This window comes from Telmatherina bonti (genome assembly GCF_933228915.1).
Source record: "Telmatherina bonti genome assembly, chromosome: 17".
NCBI classification, from domain to species: domain Eukaryota; kingdom Metazoa; phylum Chordata; class Actinopteri; order Atheriniformes; family Telmatherinidae; genus Telmatherina; species Telmatherina bonti.
Genome location: NC_136615.1, coordinates 24486227 through 24513860, shown reverse-complemented (window position 1 = coordinate 24513860; position 27634 = coordinate 24486227). Strand labels below are relative to the sequence as shown.

At 38.0% G+C, this 27634-nt stretch overlaps 1 protein-coding gene across 1 annotated transcript in view; it reads left to right on the top strand.

Annotated features, from left to right (window-relative positions):
* Positions 1 to 632: 632 nt before the first annotated feature.
* The window catches only part of grin3a (glutamate receptor, ionotropic, N-methyl-D-aspartate 3A), a gene marked incomplete at both ends in the record, with an annotated part of 57450 nt that continues 30448 nt past the window's right edge, over positions 633 to 27634 (top strand). The window contains 2 exons of the mRNA XM_079257148.1: positions 633 to 1379; positions 10791 to 11482. Of these exons, the coding sequence (XP_079113274.1) occupies positions 633 to 1379; positions 10791 to 11482 (1439 nt within the window). The remainder of the gene's footprint in view (positions 1380 to 10790; positions 11483 to 27634) is intronic.

Below are 27634 nucleotides of genomic sequence, written 5' to 3'. Positions count from 1 at the left end.
CATATTTTTTTTAAGAATATATCTATTTTTTTGTTTCTTCCTTTTCAAAAATCTCGAGTTCCGGAAAGAAGTAGCAACTGCTGTTTTGGACCCTTCACTGTGGATGATCATGGGATGATATTCGTCGAAGCCATAAAACCATCACGGTTTTTTTTTTTTTTTCTGCTGTGGTGGATTTTAATGTTTTGGGAATGTGTTTGATGCGCATTAACCTCTTTTCGACATTTCTTCCTGGGCTTCCCTGCATGCTGCTCTTCTTGTTTTTATTTTGTCTGTCTGTGGAATATGTGGGGGAAAAAAATCTCCCACTTTGAGTCCCTGAATTGGTTAGATATCAGCTGGCTTGAATGATGAAAATCCTTTGAGATGAAAAACAGCACTTTTAGTGATCATCTTTTTGCTTATGCGCGGCTCGTGCCTAATTTGGTGCGTCAACAGCCTGTTGTCTGTGTCAGAGGAGAAACGCACAACTTCAACGCGAGCTGGAGCCGGAGCGGGAGTGGGGGCTGCAGCTGGTCTGAGCGGCGCACCAGGGCCAAAGGCGGGGGGCCAGCAAGGGGACCAACGTTGCTGCCCCTCTGTTTGGCTGTTGGCTGGTTGGCCAGGGGATCCGGTGCAATCGTGGAGCGGGGATGATGAAGTCAGTGGTGATGTATGGCCCGGCAGCTCGACCAGGTACCAGGGTCTTGCCACCACTGTGTTTACTTCTGTGCGCTCTCCTTTTTCTCCAACCTCGCGCTCACTCGCACCCGCAGCCGTGCCAGGTGCTGAAACGAATCGGCCACACGGTTCGGGTCGGGGCTCTGCACGTCCAGCCTCGTTTACTGTCCGCAGCTGCTGGCAGCGGTTCCGAGGACTGGGGCAACGTGGGAGCTTTGACCAGAGAACAGCAGATGGAGTTGGAAAAGCAAGCTGGAATAAGTGCCAGCGCGCCTGCATATGGGAACCTCAGGACCAGAGTCCCCGCTACTGGTCAGAGGGGAACCAGCAGGAGTAAAAGCCAGGCGCGGCAACGGGAGGTAAACAGCTTGAAGGAGGACCCCCTGTTCTCACCCCGAGACTCCGTCCTACTTGCTGTGGAGGCTCTGAACCGGGCAGGATTACTACCTTATAATTTGTCTCTGGAGCTGGTCATGGCGGTTGGATCTGCGCTGGGCGAGTTGCCCGCTTTCTCCTACTCCTCTACAGGCATTCCCGAGGACGAGGACCCGCTGTCCTTTCTGGAGAGCGTGTGTCACACGGTGGTGGTTCAGGGGGTTTCCGCCATGATCGCCTTCCCACGGAACCGGGACGAGCTCGTCAAGTTGGATTTCATTTCACTTGCGCTTCAGGTGCCAGTAGTCAGCGTTGTGCAGAGGGAGTTCTCGCGCCACAGCGAGGTAAAAAAAAAAAAAAAAAAAAAAAGTTATTTCCCAACTAGATCAGAATGTTAAATGTGGCTTTTCACCCAAATACTGTGCGTGGATTTGTGTTTTCAGATGCGCCAGATGTGATTATGAAACAAAACCTGGACGAAAAGCGCGACAATTTTATACGTTATACGTTTGTTTTCAGCACAGTTAATACTGATGTATAAATTTCAACCCACGAGTGCCAGCAATACTTTAGACAGATGAAGAAAGAGGAGACACATAATCTGGCTGCTGGCCCACACCCCCATCTTTAAATTTGGAGAATGTATTTGAAGTCTTTTCTCACGCAGGATTTTTACTCCTTGCTTGTGCTGAGGGATTCTGATTTCAGTCTTAATAAGTTTAGTTTGAATTAGTCTGGAGAGCTTGCAACTTTCAATACAAGCTGTTGCTTCAACTACACGAGGAGGCACATGGAGAAACGCGTGCTCTCTCCATGGTGCTGAAATGTGTTCGTTCTCGTGGTATTTACGCAGAAAAAGATCATCGACACACCATGAGTAGAAAATTTACTACTATGAACCAAGACAGACAGACTTTGGTGCTCTATTTCACCACCTTGACATCTGTTAATTAAGTCACAGACACATTAACCCCAAGTTGTTGTTGAATATTTGGATAATTAGAATAAGTTTTAAGACTTTTCATCTGTCCATCCACTGGTAGGAAAATATTTGCTTTTGCATGCTGAGATGTGAGTCAGGAAACTCTTCAGTAGCCCATGAGTAAGCAGCAATATTGATCTTTAGTCAAATCTCTTTCTGCATTCTGGTGTAATATCGGATGAGAGAACCGACTCACGCAAAACCAAAAAGTCTGGATAAATCTGATGCTGTTTGGTGGATTTCTGATGTGAATGAGCAGAAAATACTCGCCTCAGAAGACCCTTTCAACGTGTTTCTTTGGTTTAACAAAGAGGGTAAAACTTCATCTTCCGACAATTGTACTTTCCAATAGTTGAAAGCAGTCACTGATAGGTAGGGTTACTTTCAATGTTTTCCTGCTTCAACACACCTGCATGAAAGTAAACACATCTAACAACCAAGTTCTGCGTAATGGCTGACTAATTTCAGTCAGGTGTGTTGGAGCAGGACACATGGAAAACCTCCTGGATTGTGGCCCTTCTACCAAATTGAGTAGCCATGAAATACAGTAAATCTTTAAGTAAAACATTTCTAAATCTAATGAAATTGAGACCAACTTTAAGTAAAATCTTTGATCTGAGGAGACTCCTGCCTTTTGCCATGCATCACCATGTATTCTTCAAAACATTCAGGATGGTGCACGGACGTAGCAAGAAAAAAAAAAAAAAAAAAAAAAAAAAAAAAAAAAAAAAAAAAAATATATATATATATATATATATATATATATATATATATATATATATATGTATATAGTTTCTGACTTACGATTAGGTTAAAAAGCAACATCGAGTTGCCAATAACGCCATGTAGCCTCAGGTTTTCACAGCAAAAACAACACAGGTCATTTATGTCTTCTGTACTGCACGCCATGTTTATTTTCTTCTGTTGCGTTCGCTCTACTGAACACTTCTGGACGTTGTGGGCTGCTGGTTTACTGACGTCATGTCTGCCATTTTTTCTGCTTGGTTTACTCCGCGCTTGTTTGTCTCACCCTAGAAATCCGTTGAAGCAAGTGAGTGCTGGTACAGCGAGAGTCTGGCTTTCCAGGTTGATGTTGGAGCAGGGATACTTGGAAAACCTGCAAGATTGCTGGCCATTTTACATGTTTTGTAATTTCAGGATAGTTGTGTTATTTTATGTTACTATTTTATCATTTCAAAGGATATAAAACCAATTAGTTTGATAAGAGTTTACAGTTACTTTTAACTTATTTTGGTATTTTTATGTGTTGGTTGTATGACACGTATTTTTCTGCTCCGTGCACAAGGAACCGTTTCTCTGCTAGGAGTCAGCAGGTGTTTAAAGTTAAAACCGGTTCCTTGAAGTGAAATAACACGAACAGATGAAGTTGACAAACAAAAACTAAGATTGATGGAAGGGCAGATGGAATTGGATGGATGCATGAAAGGCAGAAAAAGTGAGTTGAAAACACACAGCCAGATAGAATGCAGTGCTCAAGTGAGACTTTTAGAGGAATGGCTTAGCTCCCCTCTGACCCAATCTAGTTTCACGAGCAAATCCCAAATGAAAGCTGACAGCACTTTCTCCAAAACGGTTTTTAAAATGTAAAAACTTTCTCAGTGTTTTCAGAAGATCTCATTAAATGTTACTTTGTCACTTTTCTTGACCTTTGTCCCAGTTAATCTCACCAAAGTTTATGATAAATGACAAATTTGACTATTACAATAAGTATTAAACAATGCGTCATGGAATCTTTGATAATGCAATGTGCTCGCTGTTCATTATGTAGCCAAGTGACAAGAATGTGGAGCTTTCGAAGCAGAGGATGAAATATCCTCAAAAAAGGGGGCTGCTAGTTGATGGAGAGGAGGGTTTGATAGAAGTGTGGGGTTGAGAATTAAGCATATTAAAGAGCAAGCGCTAAGGAACTCTAGGGGAAAAGAACTGGAAAAGAGCAGGGGTCTCTGATCTTAAGACTTGAGCAGAATATTTTCCAAAACTGACCAATAACATCACAGCTTTTTGAAAGATACAACATTTCTACTCAGTCTGAAGCATCAGTGAAAATATCTGATTCTGTTATGTAGTTTTGTACAAATGAATATCCTGCCATATAAGTATTAGAGATATTATCATCAAGTCAAAGAATATAAATACTCAAAGGAATTCATGTGTTAGATTTAAAAAAAAAAAAAAAACAACTAAGCAGTGTAATCCACTGTTTCTCAAATGGGGGTACGTGTACCCCTGGGGGTACTTCAAGGCATTTCAGGGGAAAGTGAAATTTTTTGAAAACATGTTTTTTATGTTTTCTTCAAAACAACCTTAAATAAATAAATGTGATTATTATTGTTGTTATTATTATTATTATTATTATTATTATTATTATTATTATTATTAATAATAATAATAATGATGATCATGATAATAATAATGATTATAATAATATTTATATAAATATTTACTATATTTCAATAAATGTAAGTGTACATTTAAAAACTGACTTTACATTTAGATTTATACCATTTAATTCCTCACAAATTCTCACATTCCACAGCGAATTGAACCCCACCTGCTGCAAGCCAAATTAAATCTGTCAGTCACTGTTGCCTTGACAACGCAAACTATGGAGTCCTTACTGAAGTGTAGAAGTGTAGAGATGTTTTTAAACCAAACACAAATGGCAAAGAATTGCATTTCATGCTTTTTCTTAACAAAAGATATTTTGCAGTGGTTAGGAGGTACTTTGCTGTAAAAAAATATTTTAGAGGGGGCGCTGTGTTGCAAAAGGTTGAGAACTGCTGCAATATACTGTTTAAAAATAAGGGAAATAACATTTTCTCCTGTCTCGTCCGTCATGATGAGCTGTTTAGAAAGTCCTTACTTCTCCAACTGAGAAGCTTCTGACCGCTGCTTACTGCAGGTCAGACTATCACTACTCATAAGTACTTAAAGCAAACTCAAGTACCGTTTTCCTCTCTCAAAGTGTCTTAGTTTTTCTTCATTTCAGCTTTCCAAGATTTCTACTGAGCAGAGTTGAAAAGCTTCTGCCACAACTCTTTATGGAAATCACTTTTTTTACATAAGTCGTGTTTTAAAACACACTGCTTAAATGAAAGTACAGACACTGGGAGTTAAGGTGAACTAATCAGCACAAACCAAACATAAAGACAACCAAAACAAAAAGAAGTTTTGATCAGGATTAATACATTTCTGGAGATCAGATAAGAGTATAACTGGTAACTAATGATGTGAACAATGTGATCATCCAGGTAAGCAGTGTAGAGCAACATGTCTGGATTCATCAGTGGTTTTAAGATAACCTTCTCTCAGCTGCAAACACTCTCTTTTTAATTTGTAATCGGATTGAAACAGTTGTTTGTTGCTTGTTCAGTAAACACACCTCCTAATAACTTCTTTTAAAATAAAGAGGTTTGAAAGAAATACACGTGTTCATATCATCCAACAAGTCACAAAGCCTGCATTACAAGGAAGGAGGTGGGACTGCACGAAGCAGCTAAGTGTTGCACAGCAAGAGATCTCTCACTTTGTCAGAGGTCGGGAAACACTTTGCTGAAATATTTTCTATTCCTGGTTGGATTTATTAACAAAAGTTTTTTTTTTTGTTTTTTTTTATTTCTTAGAGATTGAAATAATAGCAGTTTTATTATAATACACTGGTTTTAAAATGGAATTTCCATATGAATTAATACTATCTTGCTAGTTTACATAGAAGCATTCCTCAATATGTATTATTTTCTGTTTGCCTTTAGACTGAAACATCACTTGGTAAAGTTTAAAATTAAAGTTACTTGTCTAAAATGAATCATTTTTATTATTAAATATGTTCCTTTTAATAAGATGACTGTTTCAGTCCAACAGTTTTGGTTTTAACAAGCATTTGCTTCCACAACCTCATCATGTCACCATCATGTTCTTTTCAAGCCTGTTAACAAGCCATTTCTTTCATTCAGGTGTGTAAAAGTACAGAAACATCTTCAACATGAAGGGCAGAGGGCACTGAGGACCTCAACTGAGGAACGCTGCAGTAGAGCTCACATTTGTGCATGCATGCGCATAGCTGGAGAAGAAGGACAACCTCACCTCACAGTCAAGTCAGACAGAATTCCTCTGAACAAAATATTTCAGTATTTTAATAAGCACTTTTCAGGAGTGCTGACAGCGTGATGAGGATAATTTAAACAGAATAATGTATATTATGTATATTGAATACTATTATATAATAATATGCCATAATGATTTATTTATATAAAGTTAAAGCCATTGATTAGGTTATATTCTGTCTGTAAGGAGGTTTGCGGATCAAATAATTGGGCTGACAGCTGGAAGCACAAGTGCAAAGTTCTACTCCTTCAGTAAGATGTGAGAATGAGACTGTGGCTAAATGTAGGTCGCTATGGTGGATGATGTAATTGCTAAGAAATTAACAGTTTTAAGTTCCTGCATAACAAGACATATTTACAAAATACGGTTTTGATCTTTTTGGAAAAGAAACTCATCCCATGAACAAATCAACAAAATTCATGTTTTATCAGTCTCCACGCTTTCTTTCTAATTAATCGTCTATTTAAAGCAGAACCACAAACCAAGTCAACACTGTCAACTTGCTTTGTCTATTGGTTTAGGATGCTTTAAGTCTTGTTCATGAAGTGTCTTTGCACAGCAGTTCACAGCAAATGTATTGCGAGACTATACTTCAAGGAAATGGACTGATGAAAGATCACGGTGACAACCGAGCTGGGATCTCTGCGTGCTCCGAAAGCAGCAGATCTCCACACGTATGTGAGGGAGCAGGCTTACAAACTTTCAGCAAATTATTTCCTTTTTTGCTTGCACGAGGAACAAAGAGCGGGTTACAGATTTATGGAGATTACGGTGCAGAAGTGCTGCAGCTGAGAATAAATCCTCCAATCCTCCTGGGCAATGAGAGGAGGTGAGAGCCCGAAGCCCTGTGGACTGCATTACAATTTCCTTCCCCTATATAGGACTTCTAAGATGTAGACTAAAACATGCAATACTTCTTTTGGTGTTTTTGTCACAGCAGTAATCCATGCACGTATATCCAAAAAGCAGATGAATAATGTCTTCTTTGCATGCCTATTGGGCAGTGATTAATGGGATCATTGTAATTAACCAATAGATTAACCTAATGGACTTTTTGTGCAAAGCTTGTGTAAAAGTTGTAAAGTCAATTAAGATAAGTTGCTTAGGGCTTTTTAAGTGTGTGCTGTTTGACGTGTGTCACAGTTTGTGCCCGTAAACAAACAAAGGCTGACTGATTGATCGGCTGGAGAACCTGCGTGTGGCGTTCTGGGTACAGTAGGCCAAGGTTTACTCAGGCACGTCAGGCAGCTCATGCAGCTTGATCTGGCCACTTTTATTTTATCTGCAGTGTTACAGGGAACGCTGTGTCAACTTTGAAACCAAGCTGCTCTGATCTGGTGGTTTGATTTGATCCTGCAGATGCAGCACTTTGCATGTGCAGCTTTTATTTATCTGACCACAGCGATCAGGGGATCAATTAGATTTTTCAATCTGTTTTAGATAATCATCTGCACGCTTTCCATATTTGACCATCAAGTTTCAAAGAGCTTTTGATTGAAGATAATCACATTGCTCTATGGAATTGAGCGCTGAACATTTTCAACAGCATCTGGCTTGTAGGAAGCAGCGCACAGCTCAACCTCAGCAGAAAGCAATGATAGTTGATTATTTAGCATGGTTAAGCATTCAGATTTTCTTTATTCATTTTTTTCAGATTGGTGATGATGTTGCCTCTGTAGGTGGGTCTTGTAAAGTTCATTACCCAGGGGCTAACAGCAGGGAGAGTGACGATCATACATACTCATTCCCAGACCTACAGGCGACTTAGAATCAGCAATTAAAATAAACACGCATATCTTTGGATTGGGAGCACTCCGAAAACAAACATGGATTGGGGAGGTGGGGGGGGGGGGGGGGGGGGCATCCACACTATAGATACAGTCTTTCCAATTATAATCAAAATTGTGTGCTGCTTAAATCTTCTGAAATCGAGCAAATAATGAAACCAAATAACCTATCCAGCCCCCCCCCCCCAACACCAAGAACTGGATTCAGTGGGTGTAGAAGAAATGTATGAACGGATGGATGAAACCAAAAAAAGAATGCAAACAGAAATCAGTGAAGTCATATTGGACACACTGTGCGCCTCCCTTCAAGTAAGGATTAAACAACGAGAAGCCATGCATTAGACGACAGAGTCTAGAACACCACGACGCGCAGCAGAGTGCATTATAACCATCTAATGCACGTATTAATCCACTTATACCATGGTCCAACAAAGTAAACATTTTATAACAATTTTTTATTTCTTTTTGAAAACACTTGCTAAATAGGCTAAAGCATAGGAACTATTTCATGTTGGCCTCGATGTACTTTTTATGCCAAACAACTGCTGTCAAGTGTTTCTCTCATTCACCTGTTAAAAGACAGCTGATCTGAACCAGCTGATCAACACGTCACTCCAGTGACGACCCGTAACGGAGGGGTGCTCACAACAACTCCACTTCCAATTTATCAAATGATTTATTTCGGTCAAAAAACATTTAAATTTACCTCAAACTATATACGACATTGCGTTTCAATCATTCAGTTCAACCAAAAACCAGCTGATCTGAAACACTTTGATGAACTCATTGCTATGGTGATGCCCGTAGAGGAGCGATATTACAGTGATTTCACTCTCCAAACTATGTGTGCGTATATATGAAAATAATGTATGCCAGTTGTCATTAAAGGTCTGACTGACTTGTAGTGCTTTATACTTTATGTTTGCTCTCACGAGTTTCTAGAAGCACTGGTGTGTGAAGCTCAGGTGTGTGAAGCTTTGGGGATCATTAGAGACCAACCTGACGTAGTTCTGTGTGTTTTCTCAGATCATAGTCTCTTTAAGAGGAAGTTGAAGGGAATTTGTTAATTAATTCCAGTGGAAATTTGTTTTCGGACACCTGCTGTATGTTGATATAATACTTCCAATATTCCTGGAATGTTCTGAAGGAATTGTTTTTGATTTTCATCAGCTAAATTATGTGTTTTGGACTGTTTTATGATCAAAAAACTTTATTCTCTGAAAACAGTAATCCAGTATAACAACTTGATCAAGACTGCCCATGCAGACATATATATATGTATATATATATATATATATATATACATACATTTTTTAATTTTGTTTAAAAAAATGATGGTGGTGGCAGTGCATCTACACCGCCAGCGCTTTCATTCAAATGGGAAAGTGTGTCCAAACTTTTGACTGGCACGGTAAATATAAATTGTGAAAACATGTACTTGAAGGTGGCCGCAGCTTTTATAAAAAGGATATATTTAAACCCAACATGGTATTTAATGTGTTTTGAAGCTCCTGAAACCAAACACTCCAGAGAGACATTGTTTCTAACATTTAAAGTTGTGTTTTCCTTCTGCTGCTGAAAATAATTATACTTTACAGAGGCTGATAATCAGATTAGATTAGGAAAAGCACCAAAAATATCTGTTGGCATTTCCATTGCAGGGCTTGTTGAACTAAATATCAGATAATGGTTAAAAAGAACTCCATCATTTCTGCAATTTTGATGTCAAACTCTTGCATTAGCCAAAAAAAAAAAAGAAAGAAAAAGAAAGAAAAGACAAAATGTCATGAAATGCAATTTAGCCTCCGTTGCTGATCATCTGCACATCATCATCATCACTTTTGTTAATCTTCAGGAGCTTTACAAGGAAATATTTCAGAGAGAAATGAAGTGAAATCAACTTTGGTACAAAAAGCAAGATGACAAGATGTCAAACTGGCTTCTGCTCGCAGGTTTATGTCTGTGGTTCTTAATTGCATTGTTTTCCCCTCTAAAGGTGAAATAGCACATTTGTAGCATGGTTCAGAAAGCTCTTTTTCTGATCGCCAATCACTCTGTGAATGCAAATTAGTTTCTGCGTTATGTTCTGTCAGTAGATTTTCATTGAAATAAAGTAGTTTGAACTTCAAATAACTGCAAAAAACCAGTTAGTCCTGTGTCCTGTGTGTGCCATCAAGTGGACTTGTCACGCTTTAGTCAATCTCAGAACACAGGAGTAAATCAAATAAAGTGGAGTATGTTGAGGCACCTTTTGAAACAAATATCTGTTGTGTTTCCTTAAACTTCAGGAAAAGTGGCTTCACATAACGGTAGCTGTATCTCTTACGATGTGAGTAATGATATTCATGGGAGCAGGAAAGTGGAGGTTGAAATCTATTACATTCACCAGACTGTGTTTTTTCTTTAGGAATAAATTGAATTCTAAGATTGAAAGTAATTTTCCCATTGGACTTTAAAAACCTCTCTGTGTTTTTTCTTTCATTTCCTCCTCCGTTCCTCTCTCACTTTTTTTCACATGTCATGGTGCCTCATTTTCTTTTTACTAATTTTCCAAATTTCTCTTTGCCTTGTTGTCCTCACATCCACCCTTTGCATGTCCTTGTTATTGTTTTTTTTACAATAATCATGAATCCCAAACCCATCTTGTTCTGTTTTATCTCTTTCCCTTCCCCATTCCCTGACTTAATCTTCATCCCTGCTTATTTTTCATCCTTATGATTTCATTTCTTTCCGTTTATTCAACCCTAAACACCCTTTTCCTGTCCTGAAACACCAAATCAACTTGTTTTTTTTGTTTTATTTTACTCTTTTCTGTTTCTCCTTTTCCCATTTTCTTATCTTATCATCAATATTCTTCACAGAATCTTCTTCACTTCCAAATGGCATTGCAGACTGTGGAGGCCCCCCCTTCCCACCTCCTCTACTATCTGCTGATGATGAATGGCTGGTGGGATATCAGCATTCTGCTTTGTCAGGAGTGGAACATCAGCAACTTTATTGTCCTCATCAAGAACAACACCCGCTTTCACCTGGGCACTCTTGTCAACCTGACATTGACACTGTCACCATCCTCATCTTCATTATCAGATAATCCAGTGGGGTCAGAAGAATCCTCTTCTTCCTCATTGCCTTCCTCTACTTCGCCCACTTTCACCTCTAAGTCAGACCAGCAGCAAGCTCTCATGCGGCAGCTGGAAGCCCTGAAAGAACCCTCATCGACAACAGGACTGGTGACGTTTGGGTGCGATATCCGTGAGGTGCGCCGTTTATGGACGTTGACCACTCGGATGACACTCCCGGAATTTCACTGGGTCTTGGGGGACAGCCAGAATGTAGCTGAGCTGAGAACAGAAGGGTTACCCCTGGGGCTTCTGGCCCATGGAGTCATGGGGTCTCCGTCTTTGGATCACTATGTTCAGGATTCATTGGAGCTGGTAGCGCGAGCAGTGGGCAGTGCAGCCCAGGAAAATCCCGCCATGGCGCTCATACCTGGAACTACCAACTGTATGGATGCACAACAGAGCAATGGCAGCTCAGGGGGATACTTGGCAAGGTAGGTAGTTATGACATAAGCTTCTAAAATTGTGCCCATTAATAATGTGATGATTATGCTCTCGCACTGTAAAAAGATCGTTCCAGCAACATAATGTATTATTTCTGAATGGCTTTTAAGAATTAAATAGAGGAAGGCAGGGTACAACAACAGGTAGACAAGGACTGTGATATGAATAAATAAAAAAGTGTTTCCATGCTAATTTACCCCATGCATTGGGAGACCCCTCAGATATAAAAAGTTCCTGCCATATTTACATCATCTGTGCAGGCTTGTAACTTCCAAAGTACGCAAGTCATGCATGTTTTCAGGATCATTCTTGGTTATTTCACCTGTGTTCGTTCAATATGTATGTTGACATTGTCTTTGATACATTTCATGTTTGGCTGCTGATCTCTAAGAATGAAGGGTCTCATGATGGGTAACCTTTTAGGACAGACATCCTCCATGGTTGCCCTTCTGCTTTAAGGATGTCATCTTTTTGCTCTATTCCTTCTTTCTTATGTAATAAACGATATGCAATATCCTCCTGTGGTCCCAGGAAAGTGAAAAGTTTTCTTCCTTTGCAAGGTACACCTGTGGCTTTGGCATGACTGCCGGCTTGGGGGGGAAAAGCCTGGTCTGTCTCCATAAACTTATTAGCAAAATGGATTTGATTAAAACATGGGCTGACTCTGCTGACTGTGACATCACCGTTCCCTCTGAGAGGTGGTTGCATACATCAATCACTGAATACATATTCAACATCAATGCATATAATGTTTTTAGAGCAGAACGAGCCAAAAAGGCAGCTGGGGCTGAAGTTTTTGTTGAATCTCAACAGCATTTGTAGTCAATCCACCAGTAAGTCTAAATGTCTTCAACTCTTAGTTGTTGACTAAGTGTTGCTATTTAGCTTAGACATCAATGTGGTTGGATGTGTTTACCTGCTATCAGCCTCTAGTCCACGATATTTCCATCTTCAGATTAACTCAAGGACTTTGTGATTCTTGGTTTTGTGCAGTTGATAAACTCCCCCACCAAACACACTCTAAAGATTTGACTAAAGTTGAATACCTGATGGGATTTTTACAAAACAAATTTAAAAAAAAAAAAAAACTCTATGAAAGGGATCAAGGTATTGTTTCGGAAAATTGCATATGTGTATCTAGCATGGGATTATGTCCACCATTGGCTATTTTTAATAAACATGTGACTTCTAACAGTTCAAGGATTAGGATACATAAACTGTTTCCGCTCATATCAAAACAAGTCTACCTGAGCTAAAGCAAACAGATAAAATTATCATTAAGATACATGCATAACATTATGATTTAAAAAATAACTAAATAAATAAGAAATTCAAAATATAGCAATTGTCTTATGACTAAATGGAAATCAGAATCATCCTGCTGAGTTCAGTGAGCCAATGAAATCATCTTCAGGTTCAATTTGGACAACTATACACACTCTAAGTTTGCTTCTGATTTTTATGTTGAGCCTTTCTTTCCTTTATAAATTGGGCCTATTCTCTGGTGCAGCTCCCATTAGAGTTCTTGTTCTCCCTCTATTTAAAGGTGGAGACCTTTCAGATCTGAATAACTACCATTCTGTTTCCAATTATCTGTGTAGACTAATGCAACTTTTCAGACCTTTATAAATTAGTTTGAATCAGTTCATATAGAGCAACAATATTCTCAGCCAATTTAAATTAAACATGAGATTAGGTCACAGTCCTGGTACATCAATAAATGAGTTATAAACAGTCTGCCACCATCTTATTTATCTTAGCATTTAACTGTCCATTGTAACCACAGTGACACTTTTATCTCATCCTATTTTATTTTCTTGGCTTTTCCTCTTTTTTGTCTTTTATGTTCTATTATTTTTATTATTTTCTTCCTTTACCCAGTTCTATTTCTGTATGTGTTACTGTAATTGTTTTGATGTAGAATGTTTCAGTGCTGTTGTGGCTTTAGCCATTAGGTTACCTGCTGGTTGTTGAAAAGGGATATTTAGATAAAGTATTAATATTATAAATGATATAATCAAATCATGATTCTACCAAGAGCACTACACAGCTGCATTTGGTGTCTTGTATGAAGCTTGTATTCTATAAATCCCAAATTCCTATGTTCAATAACTCTCATTACACATCAAAATTGGACTAAAAATAATTTATCTGGAAAGCGTGACTGTGTCACTGTGGAAAGCTACACATGAATCCCTCTCAGAGTTACTAGAGGCGATCTGCCAGGATATGTAGTTATTTTCTATTTTCATAAGTAAGTTAGGATGGCAAATAATTCATGCAAGTATTGACTAATTTGCTGATGTCATGGACATTTATTGTTTTTTCTATCCTGTTACCTCTACAGCTTGCAGAAAAGAAAGCAGGATGCTTTTAAGTCACTGCACCTTTAAATGTGTTTTTGTTTGTGGCCAAATTTCAGACTTTCACTCGATCCTGCCATGTTAATTATGACTCCGCTGTTGTGACACTGGACAGAGTCACTTCCCATAAATATGTACCTGTATGGTTTGAGGAAAGATATCTTTTCATGCTCATTTTGACTTTAGAATATTCTTTTTGTTTTGTGTTTTTTTTTTTTTAAACTTAGACCTAAACAAGATTGTTTTTACCTTTCAAAAGGTGCTTTTGCTTTGAAGCCAGAGAGTGAATTGCACGATGATCTTCTCTTTTTGTTGACTTTGGTGATGTGATTACTTTACATGCATCATCATTCTTTCTTTAAATAAATATCTTTAGGAACAAATCCTGCTGTATCATACTTTATCAAGGCACAACTGAAAGAAAACCAATTGTTTTGTTTTGTTTTTTTTCGTTCTATTTCTCTTGTCTTTTTCTTCTTTGGTGAGTAATTTACAAATGGCAGAACAAGCACGAGTTACTGAGCAGGACCTCTTATCCTATCAGCGGCCCATCAATGACCCTGTGAAGATAAAGGATTTATCTGATGTGGTCTAGTTTCCAGTGTTATTGTATGTAATCTAAACTGTTGCGTACACGCAGACGGGGTTTGCAAAAGTCAACCTGCTGCCTTGATCAGTAGAATGTGTCTGCAGAGGACAATGACATGCTGTTTGATAAACTTTAGGCCGACAAAACTCAGCCTGTTTGCTTGTCACCAGCAAAGACAGAGAAATCTTTCTCGTCATTACATACATATTACAGATTTAAACAGCAAACATTGAAAACAAATTGAGCCAAGCTCACCATTATGGGGTGGGTTTCATCATTACATTAGTAAGGTATTAATGCCATCCTTCTTCAGGACTTATTTGAGGTTTCTTTAGGTACTATTACATTCTTTGTAGCTAATATTGTGGCAAGGATGGAAAAGGTTCTCAGCTGATCAGTTTTTCGAGGGAACCATAAACTATCACTCCTGATTTTGAGCAGTTAAACAAAGGATGAGCATTTTGTCTATATATTTGAAGTTCTAGAATTCAGCTTCACCTTAAGTGTTTTTGGGTAAATGCTATATTTTAAGTACATTACAAACTAAATTTATTAAACAGAAATATTACATATTTGATTGGCTTATTATTTCTTATCAACACGTAGAAAGCCAAAGTTTTTGCTGTAAGGACAGGTTTAAGGATTTGTTTTTGTGGAGCTTTGAAATTTGCATCATCTTCATGTCAGTTTATGATGACAATGAACAAATTAAAATCATAAACTTTAATAAAAGTTTTCTGGGAGCTCAGATTCTTCGAGGTTTCTAAATGCTTGTGTCCCTGTGTAGACTGACAATGTTTAACCGTCACTGAGATCAGTTCTTCTACCATTTACATAAACCCAGCTTTGATCATCATGCCTAGACTTTTACAGACGAGTAGATCCCGTCATTAAGAAAATCCAGTGCAGAAGCTACAGGTTGTTGCATTTCCTTGTAAACAAACCAGTCACCTTTCTTTCATGGCGAATCCTAAATCTTCGTTAGTTCCCCCCCAAATGGAATAATTATTGTTTTTTCTTATGCAAGTGTAAAAATGTTCCTCTTTCATATGTTACTGGAAATTGTATTATTGAAAAAAAAAAAAGTTTTTTGTGTGATGCTGAGAGAATATGGCATCAAAAATGTGATTTTTCTGCCATTTCTTATCCAAACGGCAGCAGGTTTTCTAAACAACAATATTTCCAAATTATTATTACATAACCCTATTTACGTTTTAACAACCTTACAAGTTACAAGTGGAAACAAAGAGATCTGGTGCTTTTAAAAATTCTTTCAGTGTTTTGTTAAACAGAACCAAGACTTATTTATCTTGCTCTGGCCCGTGTACCTGCTAAGTCTAAAGATCCTTTATCATGAGGAAATTTAACTAAACAAAATAGCCTCCAGCTTGAGGGTTTATTTTAAAATTTGAAAGTGAAATGTGGCATTATTAAAAAGGTCCCCTACCTGACTGCTTAAGTACTGGGATTACGTAGCTGAAATGAAAGTTGCTTACTCAGTCGGGAGCTTGTTAGCTCATTAGTGTACCACTGTGCACCAGCTCTTTGGCTTCTAACCAACGTTTTACTTCAATTTACAGATTTTCCTTGAGAATTTTCCTCAACACTTGACTCCCTCAGTGGAAATCCTTGCCTTAAGCGATTCTCAGGTACTTGCTTTTCATTGTTAAACCCACTGTTATTTTAGATATTTCAAGACGGTGTGGGATTTTTTTCTTCTTGTTGAGTCACGCTATCAATCAGGTGCTTGGTAAAAGAGTTAACCTGCAGGGAGAAGTTGTCAAAACAACTGGCATCGAAGCCAGAAACCAAGTGACAGATGAGCAATACAGAGGCACACAGGCTGTTGTCAGCTTGGACACTTTAACCCTCAGGGAATCTGCGGCATAATTATTATGGACTTATGGTTGCAGCAGAGACACTTGCCAAGACATTAACCAGTCACAAGGGGAAAAAGCTGATGACATTCAGTGGTGTTTGTTGTCAGATACATGGGGTTCATTGAGGATTTGGCAACTAACTACAAAGTATATGACAAAATAAAAATTGAGCACATTTATAAAAAAGATAAACAAATTAAGTTTTATTTTAGGCTGTGTCAACAGGCTACTTTCACATCTGAGTGGTAGTATGCATAGTTAAATACACAAAGGAATAGTCAATAAACACAGTCATTAGAAGATTTAAAAAAATGACTTATCTTCTTTAGTATCAATAAAAAGTCTGTTGAAAACCAAAACATGAGGAAAAATGTCTTTTTTTTTTTCAGTTTTTCTCCAAGTTTGGTGATAACACTGATGATGACGAGTTGAAATTGCAAGGAGAACGTGAACCCAGCAGTCAGGCAGACACAGGAATTTAAAATGCAAACAGACACTGACGTGATGAAATGAGTACCGCACCTCAAATAAAATCAATAGTCAATTAAAGATAGTGGATAATGGAAATGGGGTTTTGTCGGCATGAATGAATAAAAGGCAGTTGTAAAACACATACTACAGAGGAAAAAGGACAGGTATGGCTACTTTCCTGTTTCCTGTCACACAATCTAGATGTAAGCAAGAAAAAAACAAAAACAAACTAGGACTTATTTGTTGCTTACAAACAAACTGTCCCTTAACTAAAGGGGTCATAAACAGCCCTGGGGAACACTCAGTATCTTTCTTGAGCAGCAGAGATTACAGACCAAATGACATAGCAAAAACATAGCATAGCCAAAACCCAAAGCAAAACAAAATGATTATTTTATCTGTCAGCAGAAATAATTCTATTTTAAATAAATATATTAATATATACACAATTCTCTCTTTTTTTTTTATATACCTTTATAATTAAAAGATTGAGATTTCCTGAGAGTTGGACAAATTTGCTCCGGCTCAGCTGTTTGGGATGAACAAAAAACAAAAGCTGTACATTCTGGTAAAAGCAAATAGTATTTTAAGGTCGAACCATTTAGCAGAACCTTCAGCTATGATCATTTTACTTATACAGAGATAATAGAACTAATATAATATAACTTGTAGTGATTACAGAGACAAATGGCGTTTTTTTATGCTTAGTATAAAAGACAAGTGCTGACAGCTCATCGTTGTATATTGAAAAACTCTCTCCAGAGGTTTTGATTCATCTTTGAACATTTTTAGAACATGAATCCTCTACTAAATGTTAAACGTGAAATTATAATATTAAAACTAACTTTTGAATGCAAACTATTTTTTGTGGTACCCCCTTTACAGTGGATTGCTTTAACATCAGCAATGTCTTTTCACAATGCAGCTCTGAAGGTGCTGCTTTTCTGGCTCTCTATTAATCTTGATTAAACGCAAACATTCTGCCTGAGCTGTCATAAAATATAAGCAAATTAATGCTTCAAACTCAAACATTCTTCACATTTCCTTCACCAATCAATCCGAGTTAAATAATGAATGTATTAAAAAAAGAAGGAAAAAAAAAATTTTAGAAACATCCAAAGTATATCTAGTGAGAATATAGATGATGTATGATTCCCTGTATCAAATTGGGTTAAGCAGTCACTCCTGGATACATTCTGCTTGGTTATGTGGTTGATTTATTCATTATTACTTTAATTCTCATCCCTCTTTCTATTTCCTTTCTCAAGCTTTGAACTAAGAAAGATCAGCCACGGATCAGGCTGTGGATAAACTCTTTATTCTGACAGTCACATCTCAGATCTTTCTTTTTTTTCCCTTCTTTTTCCCTTTCTGTACGACTGGATTCCATTCACTGAGCACTTTAAGAGCTGTGCTTTTTGTCATTCATTCATGTGGTCCTGTGGGAAAATTCTTTCAAGCCACATCACTTAGCATTATGTAGAGCAAATAAACCAAAAGGGACATTGGACTATTCTGTGCGTAACTCACACAGCATGTGGAACGCTTTTAAAGGAACTCTGTGTTGCATTTCTATGCACATCCTTGCAGACTGCATGATCCTATGTTACTGCACTTTTACTCTTAAAATAAACACACATACGTTACACCTGGAATACTTAAATCAAATCCTGCAAATGTGTTCATATTAAAATAAATATGAGTGATTATGATTAAAATGCAGCTTAGCAGGGTTGTTGGAAATTGGCAGCTAAATCTGGAATTAAGGGACCAACAGCTCAGGGAATGTGGGGTCCAAAGTTGGGAATGTCAGAAATATTCATCATAGATTTTGATCTATTAGAAATGATAGCAGCTTTTGGTTGTTGCAGATTTGTCAGGTGCACATCCACAATACCATACCACACACCATATCACATCACAACACACCACACACCATATCACACTCTGCTATACAACACCACACACTATACCACACTATTCACTAAAGTGCATAAGTACAGATGACAAACAAGGATTAAAGAACACATAAACAGTTCAAATTTAATGCATAAGAACAAGAAGAAATGTAAAAAATATTATGTAAACACATCCAAAGGATAAAAGGTTAAAACACAAATTGCAGTTCACAGTTGCCAAGGAGTAAAAGTCTGTTTTTAAACCAGTTTTAAAATCCACAGGAGAGAGCCAATCAAACCTGCAACAGAAGCGCATCCAAAACAAATGGTTGAATTTGAGAGAAATATAATCATTCAATCCTGTAGAACAGACCAGTTGAAATGACTGGATAGTGTTTTTTCAGTCATGTCTGTCTACAGGCAAATTCCTTTTTTTTTTTTTGTCTTTTTGTCAGAGCATTTAGTTAATTGGCTGCAATAAGAGTGTGAAAGGAGGATTTTTAGTAATATACTCTACCTGTCAAAAGTTTGGACATAATTTTCCTTCGGATTTAATTGAAACTATGTCCAAATTTTTGCCGGTATTGTAATATAAGTGCTTCTGGAAAACATCTTCTACCCTACCTTTAGCAAACAGCTGAACATGTATATGTAATAAAGTGGCTGGTAAGTGTATAATAACAAAGAGAAGAAGGCAAATCCATCACCATGTGTGGGCTGATACTGGCTTACACACAAAGATACACAGAAAGGACAGAGAACCAAAACAACCAGAGACACAAGCAAGGGGAAACAGATGGAAAACAATGGGAACAAAGGGAAGGCATGGCAATTGTGTTTTGTAATAAACTGCCAAGCTCTGAACATCATCACATTTTTGTTGTTTCATCAAGGCTCTTTGCTTCATTGTGCTCCAAAGCACATTCAAGGTTTCCAGTGATAACACAGACTGATTTACCACTCCAAATTTTGAATATTAAAAAAAAAAAAAAAGCACCATTTCGCTCATGGACAGCAAGGATAAACAGGCCACTAATTTCCAGCCAGCAACCACTGAAGATGTCGGCTGAAATGACGAATGACTCTGACATTTATTTACAGCTGACTCATAACAGACATGAAATCGCTCGATATCATGTTAAGCACTTCTTGTTCTTGTAAATTCTATGATAAATGACTTTTTTCTTTCTTTTTTTTTTTTTTTTTTTTTTTAAGCAAATGTCAGCAAATATACATAAGTATACATACATACAAACAGGTATATTACACAACCGAGAACACATGAGGTGAAGTCTCTTAACAAATATAGAAAGTTTAGAAAGTTTACACCTTCTGTTACAGTTGCAGTTGTTGGAAAAACCTGGCTTTGGGAAGTACATTTCCTTGAATTACATTGATACACTGCTTTTGGCTTAGTTTGTTGCAGTTAAGTTATGGATTCCTTCAATAAATAGCCTGTAGTGTGTTTTTCCATTTTCATTTTGAGAATAACTCCAAATCCAGACCTCCATGGGTTGATACATTTGATTTTCATTGATCATTTTTGTGTGACTTTGTTGTCAGCATATTCAACTATGGAAAGAAGAAAGTATTTAATAAAAATATTTCATTCAGATCTACAATGTGAGACAGCATCTCATAAAAGCACAGTAAACCACAGTTGGTCAAATCAATACAGCAAATATAACAGACAAATCATACAAATCCTACAAAATAAAGGTAACATTTACAGAGCTTTGTCTTGTGTGGATTGACTTTTTTCCTCAAAGACTAATTTTATTATATGTGTTTTTATATAAATCAGTGAATTGCTCCTCAGATTAATAGCAGCTACTCATAAAACTTTCCTGACCTTTGTGTTGAAATGTCATGATTTCATTGTATTCAAGTTCACATGGAATGTATTTTATTGTGATATCACATCTTTGCAAAATAAAGTGCCAGCATAAGCCGAGAAAAATCTTTAGATAGTACCGGTAATCAAGTTTAAGAATTTGTCTTAAACTTTTTCATGTTGATAGAAAGCAAATGCAGTTCAAAACTGGGAAGCACAAAACTGGGAAATATAGTGCTTTAAAACTTGGGGGAAATGACCAGTTGAACTTTTCTGTATAAATGCTTGAACCCCTTGTGCAAAAATCTCTTTTTATATTCTGGCACAAAACCAGGGACAAAAAGCATACCCTAAATGCACAAACCACTGCTTTCATTGCACCCATCCATCCATCATGTCAGTTTATTATGCTTCACTTTGGTGCTGAGATTAAACTTCCACTTAACTGTATTGATCAGCTTCAACATGTTGATGAATTCAGCTTTCTGTGGGGAAAACTTGTGTTACTTGAATAATGTCCCCTCAGCTTTCAAAACACTGCTGAGGAGCTCCTTGAGCAAGAAGAAAACCCATTTTACAAACTGATAACATGTCATTTCATTCACAAAGATTTGAGATTTATATGTTTAGCTGATACAAAAATACATTTCAGAGGGCTCAAGTATGGACACACAGGAAACAGTCAGAGCACAGGGCACAAGGCTATCTCTATTTGTTGGTCTATTCTTTTTGTTCCTTCACTAGAGACAATCCTTCTTGATACAAACCACTCCAGAGAGATGCACATTGATCAAAGCAAGGTATAGTAGCATGATATGCCAGCTTTATGATCCATAAAGAAAGAAAATGCTGTATGATAAATGTCTCTCCTCTGAGGCATGCACTCCCTGATCCAGTGTAAGTAAAACACTCTGCTTCTGCTTCAGGCAGGATCGGTTTAACAAGAAGGAATACTCAGAGCAGACGCTTACGCTGCTCATAAGATAGCAGCAACTTGCTTATTTCTATATTTTTATTTCAAAGGCTAAATGTTTTGAACAGTTCTTAAAAAAAAAAGAACATGCAAAGCAAAATATTTTCCAACATACATAAGCTAAAAATCAAAGAGCATTTCATTTGTCATAGACGGGCAATGATGTTAACACGATCACAACTTTGTAGTTCCATCCTTTAAAGAAGATTTTAAGCACTATAAGGTGACACATGAGGCAGGAACACAAGGCAGGCCTGACATTGAGTTAGTGTTGCTTTGAAAAGATGTGATTCATCCAGGCGTCATTCTTAAGCTGAAAATACCATGAAGACTCTGCCTCATGTCATGATTTTGCCTTTCTATTAGATGGAAATGAATCATGTCGCATTTTATAAAAGTAAAACCTTTGTTTTCATTTAGCCTGTAGGAGGCAATTCAGCCGCTCCGGACACAGAGGAGAGCAAGGCTGTGTTTGGCAGTGTGTGACCCTGCAAAGACCAGGGACTTGTCCTCGGACCTGTTCAGCATGCTTGGCAGTGTTTTGTCATTCAGCTTCCCCATAAGCTCTCTCTCTGCATTCATCATCAGGACAAAGTTTTGCAGGAAGAAAACTGGCATGTTTTGACTGATACATTGTTAGGCTACATCGAAAAGGCATCTCTTATGTTTGCAGTTGCAAGTGCAAGTTTTGTTCTCACCGCAATACTGAATAAACTTAAAAAAATGGTTTTGTTTTGATATTTTTTAGCAGTTTTTAGTGAATTTTGATGCTTGCTCGTTTTACACTTTAAATTACCTCATATTTAGCTCAAACAAACTGCATGAATTGATACATCTTGAATGCTTCGGTGTACAGAATGATAATGTTGCAAATTCTAAAGCCTACATCTGTTCAGGACTTTTAAAAAATATATTCATTTTTTTACACGTCTTTGTGACAGAAAACTTGATTTCAGTAGCACTTCAATCTCATCCTGTCTATATTCTGAAGGTTTTCACAGAGGGGTTTATTCATGTATCATTCATGACATTTTATTCTTTTTTCTTGCTGTTAACAGCATTTTTTCTGAGTGGATGCTTAAAGAATGAAAGAAGAAGAAAAGAGAGTAATGAAAATATTAAAAAAAAAAAAAAAAAAAAACACCTTCAAACTTTAGACTTAAATGTGAACTCATGACCTTCAATTTGGATTTCTGTTTGTGAAAACTGTGTAACACATTTTAGTAGTTATAGTTTTACATTCTGCTGTATTTTCTGTTAAAGCAAAACTTTCTAAGTTTATGACCTTAAAACTATGTGTCTGACTTGTTTTGATGGCAAACTGACTTTCATTATGCACATTCCTCAGGCCGTTATTTCCTTGCAAGTTCCTGGAGCTGAGAAACCTCACTTTACAACTTTGTGTTCTAGCCTGAAGTAATGCCACTTTAAATTCCAAATCAGCTAGTCTAGTCAAGTTTCCTGTGAGGCTATCAGCAGGGGCAGGAATATTTTGTTCAGTTTTAAACCTATAAAACCAAATGTACCATATATTTTGCATACAGTTTGAGACCTTCTGCATCACTTTGTGGTAGAAACTTTCCTACAAAACCTGTTATACAAAGTTGGATACTTGTCTCCTGCCACTAATGGATTTGAGGAAGCAGAAGCAATAATTTTAACCTATCACATGGTAATTACTGGTAAAAATACAAAATAAAGGTTTTGGGGTTTTTTTTTTCAGGTTTTGTTAAAAGGTCAACTATAGATCAGATTAAGAACATTGGACTTTTCTCCCCAGTTTTTTCTTATGTTGGCCTTTAAAGGGTTAAAGCCCTGATTTCACTAAATGAATGTTAAGGAATTTGGTAAAAAATGTACTTAATAAAACTCTTTCACACAGATATTAAGAGCTTAAACCATTACAGTTTTATTAAGCCTGGATAAAGCATACTTGTTAGCTTATTCCATTAAATTTTGTGATTGTTTATCTGTATTCCTGCCAGGGTTTGTGCATGTTTCTCTTTATCTTTTTTTCCTCTTTTTTTCCCCATGGAGTTAAAGTTTTTCTGTAGTTTGTAAACCAGTTTTAAGCATCACATCTACAGGTCACTGGCTGCTCACTCGTTTTAAGCTTAGATTATTTCCTTCACCATTTTATTAGAAACATTTTGGGGTTTGTTTTAGTGTTTGTGTGGTCATCAGACAAAGTAAGCAAATGACCTACCTTTACATCTTAAACATTTTTAAGCCCCAAACCACGTTCACTCATTCACACACATGCATACACCTCTACTAAGTTTCCACAGTGTTACCGCCTTCACAGTGCCTTTTCTCATTCACATACATATCAGAGGAAAAGTGGGGCTCAGCACCTTGCCTGAGGACAGTTCGAGTTAGTTCTGAGGTAGTTGGAGATCAGACCAGTCTTCCTCCAGAGCTATAGCTGCCTGTTTTCTTTACTGCATGGTTTTAAGGTTAAAAAAGAAAATAAATAAAGGTCAAAGTCAAGCTTACAGTTGAATAATTCTACATAGTTGGGTTTGTCCACTAGAAACGAGTAAAAGACTGTATTCTGGATTGAACAAACGATGTCCATGCTGTCATAATTGCTTCTGTCAGACTCTGAACATTATCTATGTCCATGTCCTGGTTTTTGTTTCAAAACCTCCACAGTCAGCACAGACAGAGCAGTCCCGTGGGAGTGTCATTTCAACCACTGCAAGTCATTTTGAGTGTTGCATTAATGAGTGGGGCTAATCAGGATCAAGCTTAGCTGTAATACTTGTTTAACAGCCATCTGCGGGTTTTGTTTTGCGACTTGGATTAATCTGACATCCTTAAGATTAGAACATTTAAACACTGAAAATATAACCGATGTCTTCATTACACGAACAAACAAATGTGACAAATGGTCTTTTAAAAATATGTAACGTTTCCCCCTGACCATGCAACACCCTCCCCTGTCAGGAATTGGGAAAAAGCATGCCGCTTGTGTGCAGACACAAGCAGGAAAAGACACTCCACAGGTTGCTCAACATCTCCCAAGTAAGGTGAGATACTGACCTTCAAACAAAGTAGCTGATTTGTCAGTTGGACTTAAGACCTGGTAAGAAAGTCGATGTGGTGCTGAAAAAGGGACTGTTTTCTACTGAGCAAGGTGACAAGACAGAGAAATTTTGGAAAAGGTCACATCAACTACATTATTACCACCTGAGGGTCTGTCAAAGAGGTGTGTATCAACCTGAAGAGAATGCATGTCTGCATTCCTTCTTACAGCCAAACATATCCATTCCACTAGAAAAGTGTGTCTGGTTTTTTTGTGCGAGGGTGCTCTACTCTCGTATCTGACACTCCCAGGCAGTCAGTAGCATGGCTCAGTGAAAGAGATGGCTTAATCACTGGAGCGTGGTCAGTCTTATGCTGTCACACTCTCTCAAACACACCCAAACACGCTGTATTGAGACACTGAGGCCACTAAAATAGTGCACCTCTCTGGTGTTGGTTCCACACCATTAAATAGGAGTCTTTCAATAAATTATTCTCAATTGGAACATAAATTTACGCTAAGCCACAGAAAAAGACCAACTAAAGAAAACCTAAGGTGTTTGGCGAAAGGTCACAGTGACCACAAAGGCAAATCAAAAGAAAGTTTCTTTGACAGCCTTATATTTTCCAGATAACTTCATGGCAGTTTTGAGCTGAATGCTGTGTTTTTCCAGAGCAAGAAAAGCTGAACAGTTGAAAAAAGTCAAAGATTGTTTCGCTTTCGGCATTAAAGGAAGAGCTTCCATTGGTGTCAGGCAAGAGTTTTAATTAAACATTAGCACAGTAAGTGTGTCTGTACCTTTTAGCATTTGTTAACAATGTAAAAAAAATCGTGTCTTGGATGTTTTACAGTAATTTTACAATATGATGTGAAATTCAGACCTGATCTGAAGATTTGATTTTCAAATCCTGTAATCCGGTTTGTATGTTCAACCTGTTCTAACTCCCAATATGTCACATGTGCTCATGGTCAGGAGTCCAGTGTGTTAGAAATGCAAGGTTTCTATGTATGGTAACATAAAAATCTCAGGTAGTTTAATTATCATAACATGTAAAATGCAATGAGAGTATGCACACCAAAAGAAAGTATTTAATTGTGCATTTTTATGCCTGATCATGATGTTTTAAACCAGGGGTGGCCAACTCTGGTCCTCGAGAGCTGCAGTCCTGCAAGTGTTGGCAGTTTCCCGACTGCAACACACATTATTCAAATTACTGGGTGAAAGCAGACTTGTGCAGTGTGATGTCTGCTCAAGTCTCCCAATTAAGTCTGATGTGTGTCAGGTGCGTTGCAGCAGGGAAACTCTTAACACTTGCAAGTCTGTAGCTCTTGAGACTGGAGTCGGCCACTTCTGGTTTAGGCAACTATATAAGTGCTTTCAATTTCCAGCAAAACAGCTGGCTTTGGTAGTAGAAGAACACAGGAATTTTTACATTAACAAAGAATTAAGAAAAAACTAATTAGTAATGTTTGGACTTGAGTATATTTTTGGGAGTTACGTATCCGTCTTCTTCTTTCACTTTAATGTAGGCCAACCTTAAAACACAAATTTTCTTTCTTGCTTTTTTTCATTAACATTTAATACCGGTGAAAACATTCCCTCTTATGGGGAATAATGAAAAAGATAGTGAAGGGATACTCAAATCAATTATGTTGCCTGGTTGATTTGGTCAAAATCTCCAACTCCATTAAAAATTCTTATCTAACATAAATCTGACAGCTTATTATACATTAAAACAACTGTGTATGATTTGGATTTTATCAAAATTTTTAGAAAATGATCCATTTACAGGCAACCCAAATGAGCACAAATTTAGAAGTTAATCTTATGAAACCAAACGTAACGTTTAGTTTCTGAGACCTTTTGCATCACTTTATGTAGAAACATTCCTCTGAAGCCTGGTATGCATACTTGTCTTCTGCCATTAATGGATACCAGAAGGCAGAAACCATCATTTTGACGCATCACATTATAATTAATGGTTTAAAAATACAAAAACAACAAAAGAAATAACTAAAATTTTTTTTTTTTTCATATTTTCTTTCAGGGTCAAATATTTCGAAAGCATAGAGCTGTCATCCTAATAAAACAAAGTTTGGGCCTTATTACGTTATAATGTGATAGTTTTATTGTAAAAATGTGAAACTATCACATTATAATGTGATAAGTTTATTATAAAAACGAGAAACATCACGTATCTGAAAACGTGAACTTGGTGATTTTCGACTTTAGATGAGGTGTGCAGAGTGGATAGGAAATCACAAATGGCTCATTTACAGGACTTGATAAGGTTTTTCTTTGTACTTGGGTTTAGACAGTGTGACATTTTGGTGCTTTGGAACACTATGGATGACATTGTAATACATCTGAGTAGTTTGAGGACAGTTTTAAAAGGCATGGGTCTGTACAGCCCCTCCCTGAGCCGTCACCTTATCGTGGTGGAGGGGTTTGTGCATCCCGAAGATCCTAGCAAATATGTTGTCGGGGGCTTTCTGCCCGTGGTAGGGTCACCCATGGCAAACAGGTGTCTAGGGGAGGGACCAGGCCAAGCACGGCTCATCGACCCCTATGACGACGACAAACCTGGGCATAAATGTTCCCTTGCCCGGACGCGGGTTACCAGGACCCCCCTCTGGAGCCAGGCCTGGAGGTGGGGTACGAGAGCGAGCGAGCGTCTGGTGGCCGGGCCTTCGCCCATGGGGCCCGGTTGGCCTCAGCCCGAAAGGGTTACATGGGCCCCACCTCCCGTGGGCTCACCATCTGCAGGAGAAGCCGTAGGGGTTGGGTGCAGTGTGAGCTGGGCAGCAGCAAGGGGCGGGGACCCTGGCGGTCCGATCCCCGGCTGCAGAAGCTGGCTCTAGGGACGTGGAATGTCACCTCTCGGGTGGGGAAGGAGCCTGAGCTTGTGCACGAGGTTGAGCAGTTCTGGCTAGATATAGTTGGACTCACCTCAACGCATGGCTTGGGCTCTGGAACCAGTACCCTCGAGAGGGGCTGAACTTTCTTCCACTCTGGAGTTGCTCATGGTGAGAGGCGCCGAGCAGGTGTGGGCATTCTCATCAGCCCCCAGCTTGGTGCCTGCACGTGGGGTTTACCCCAGTGGAT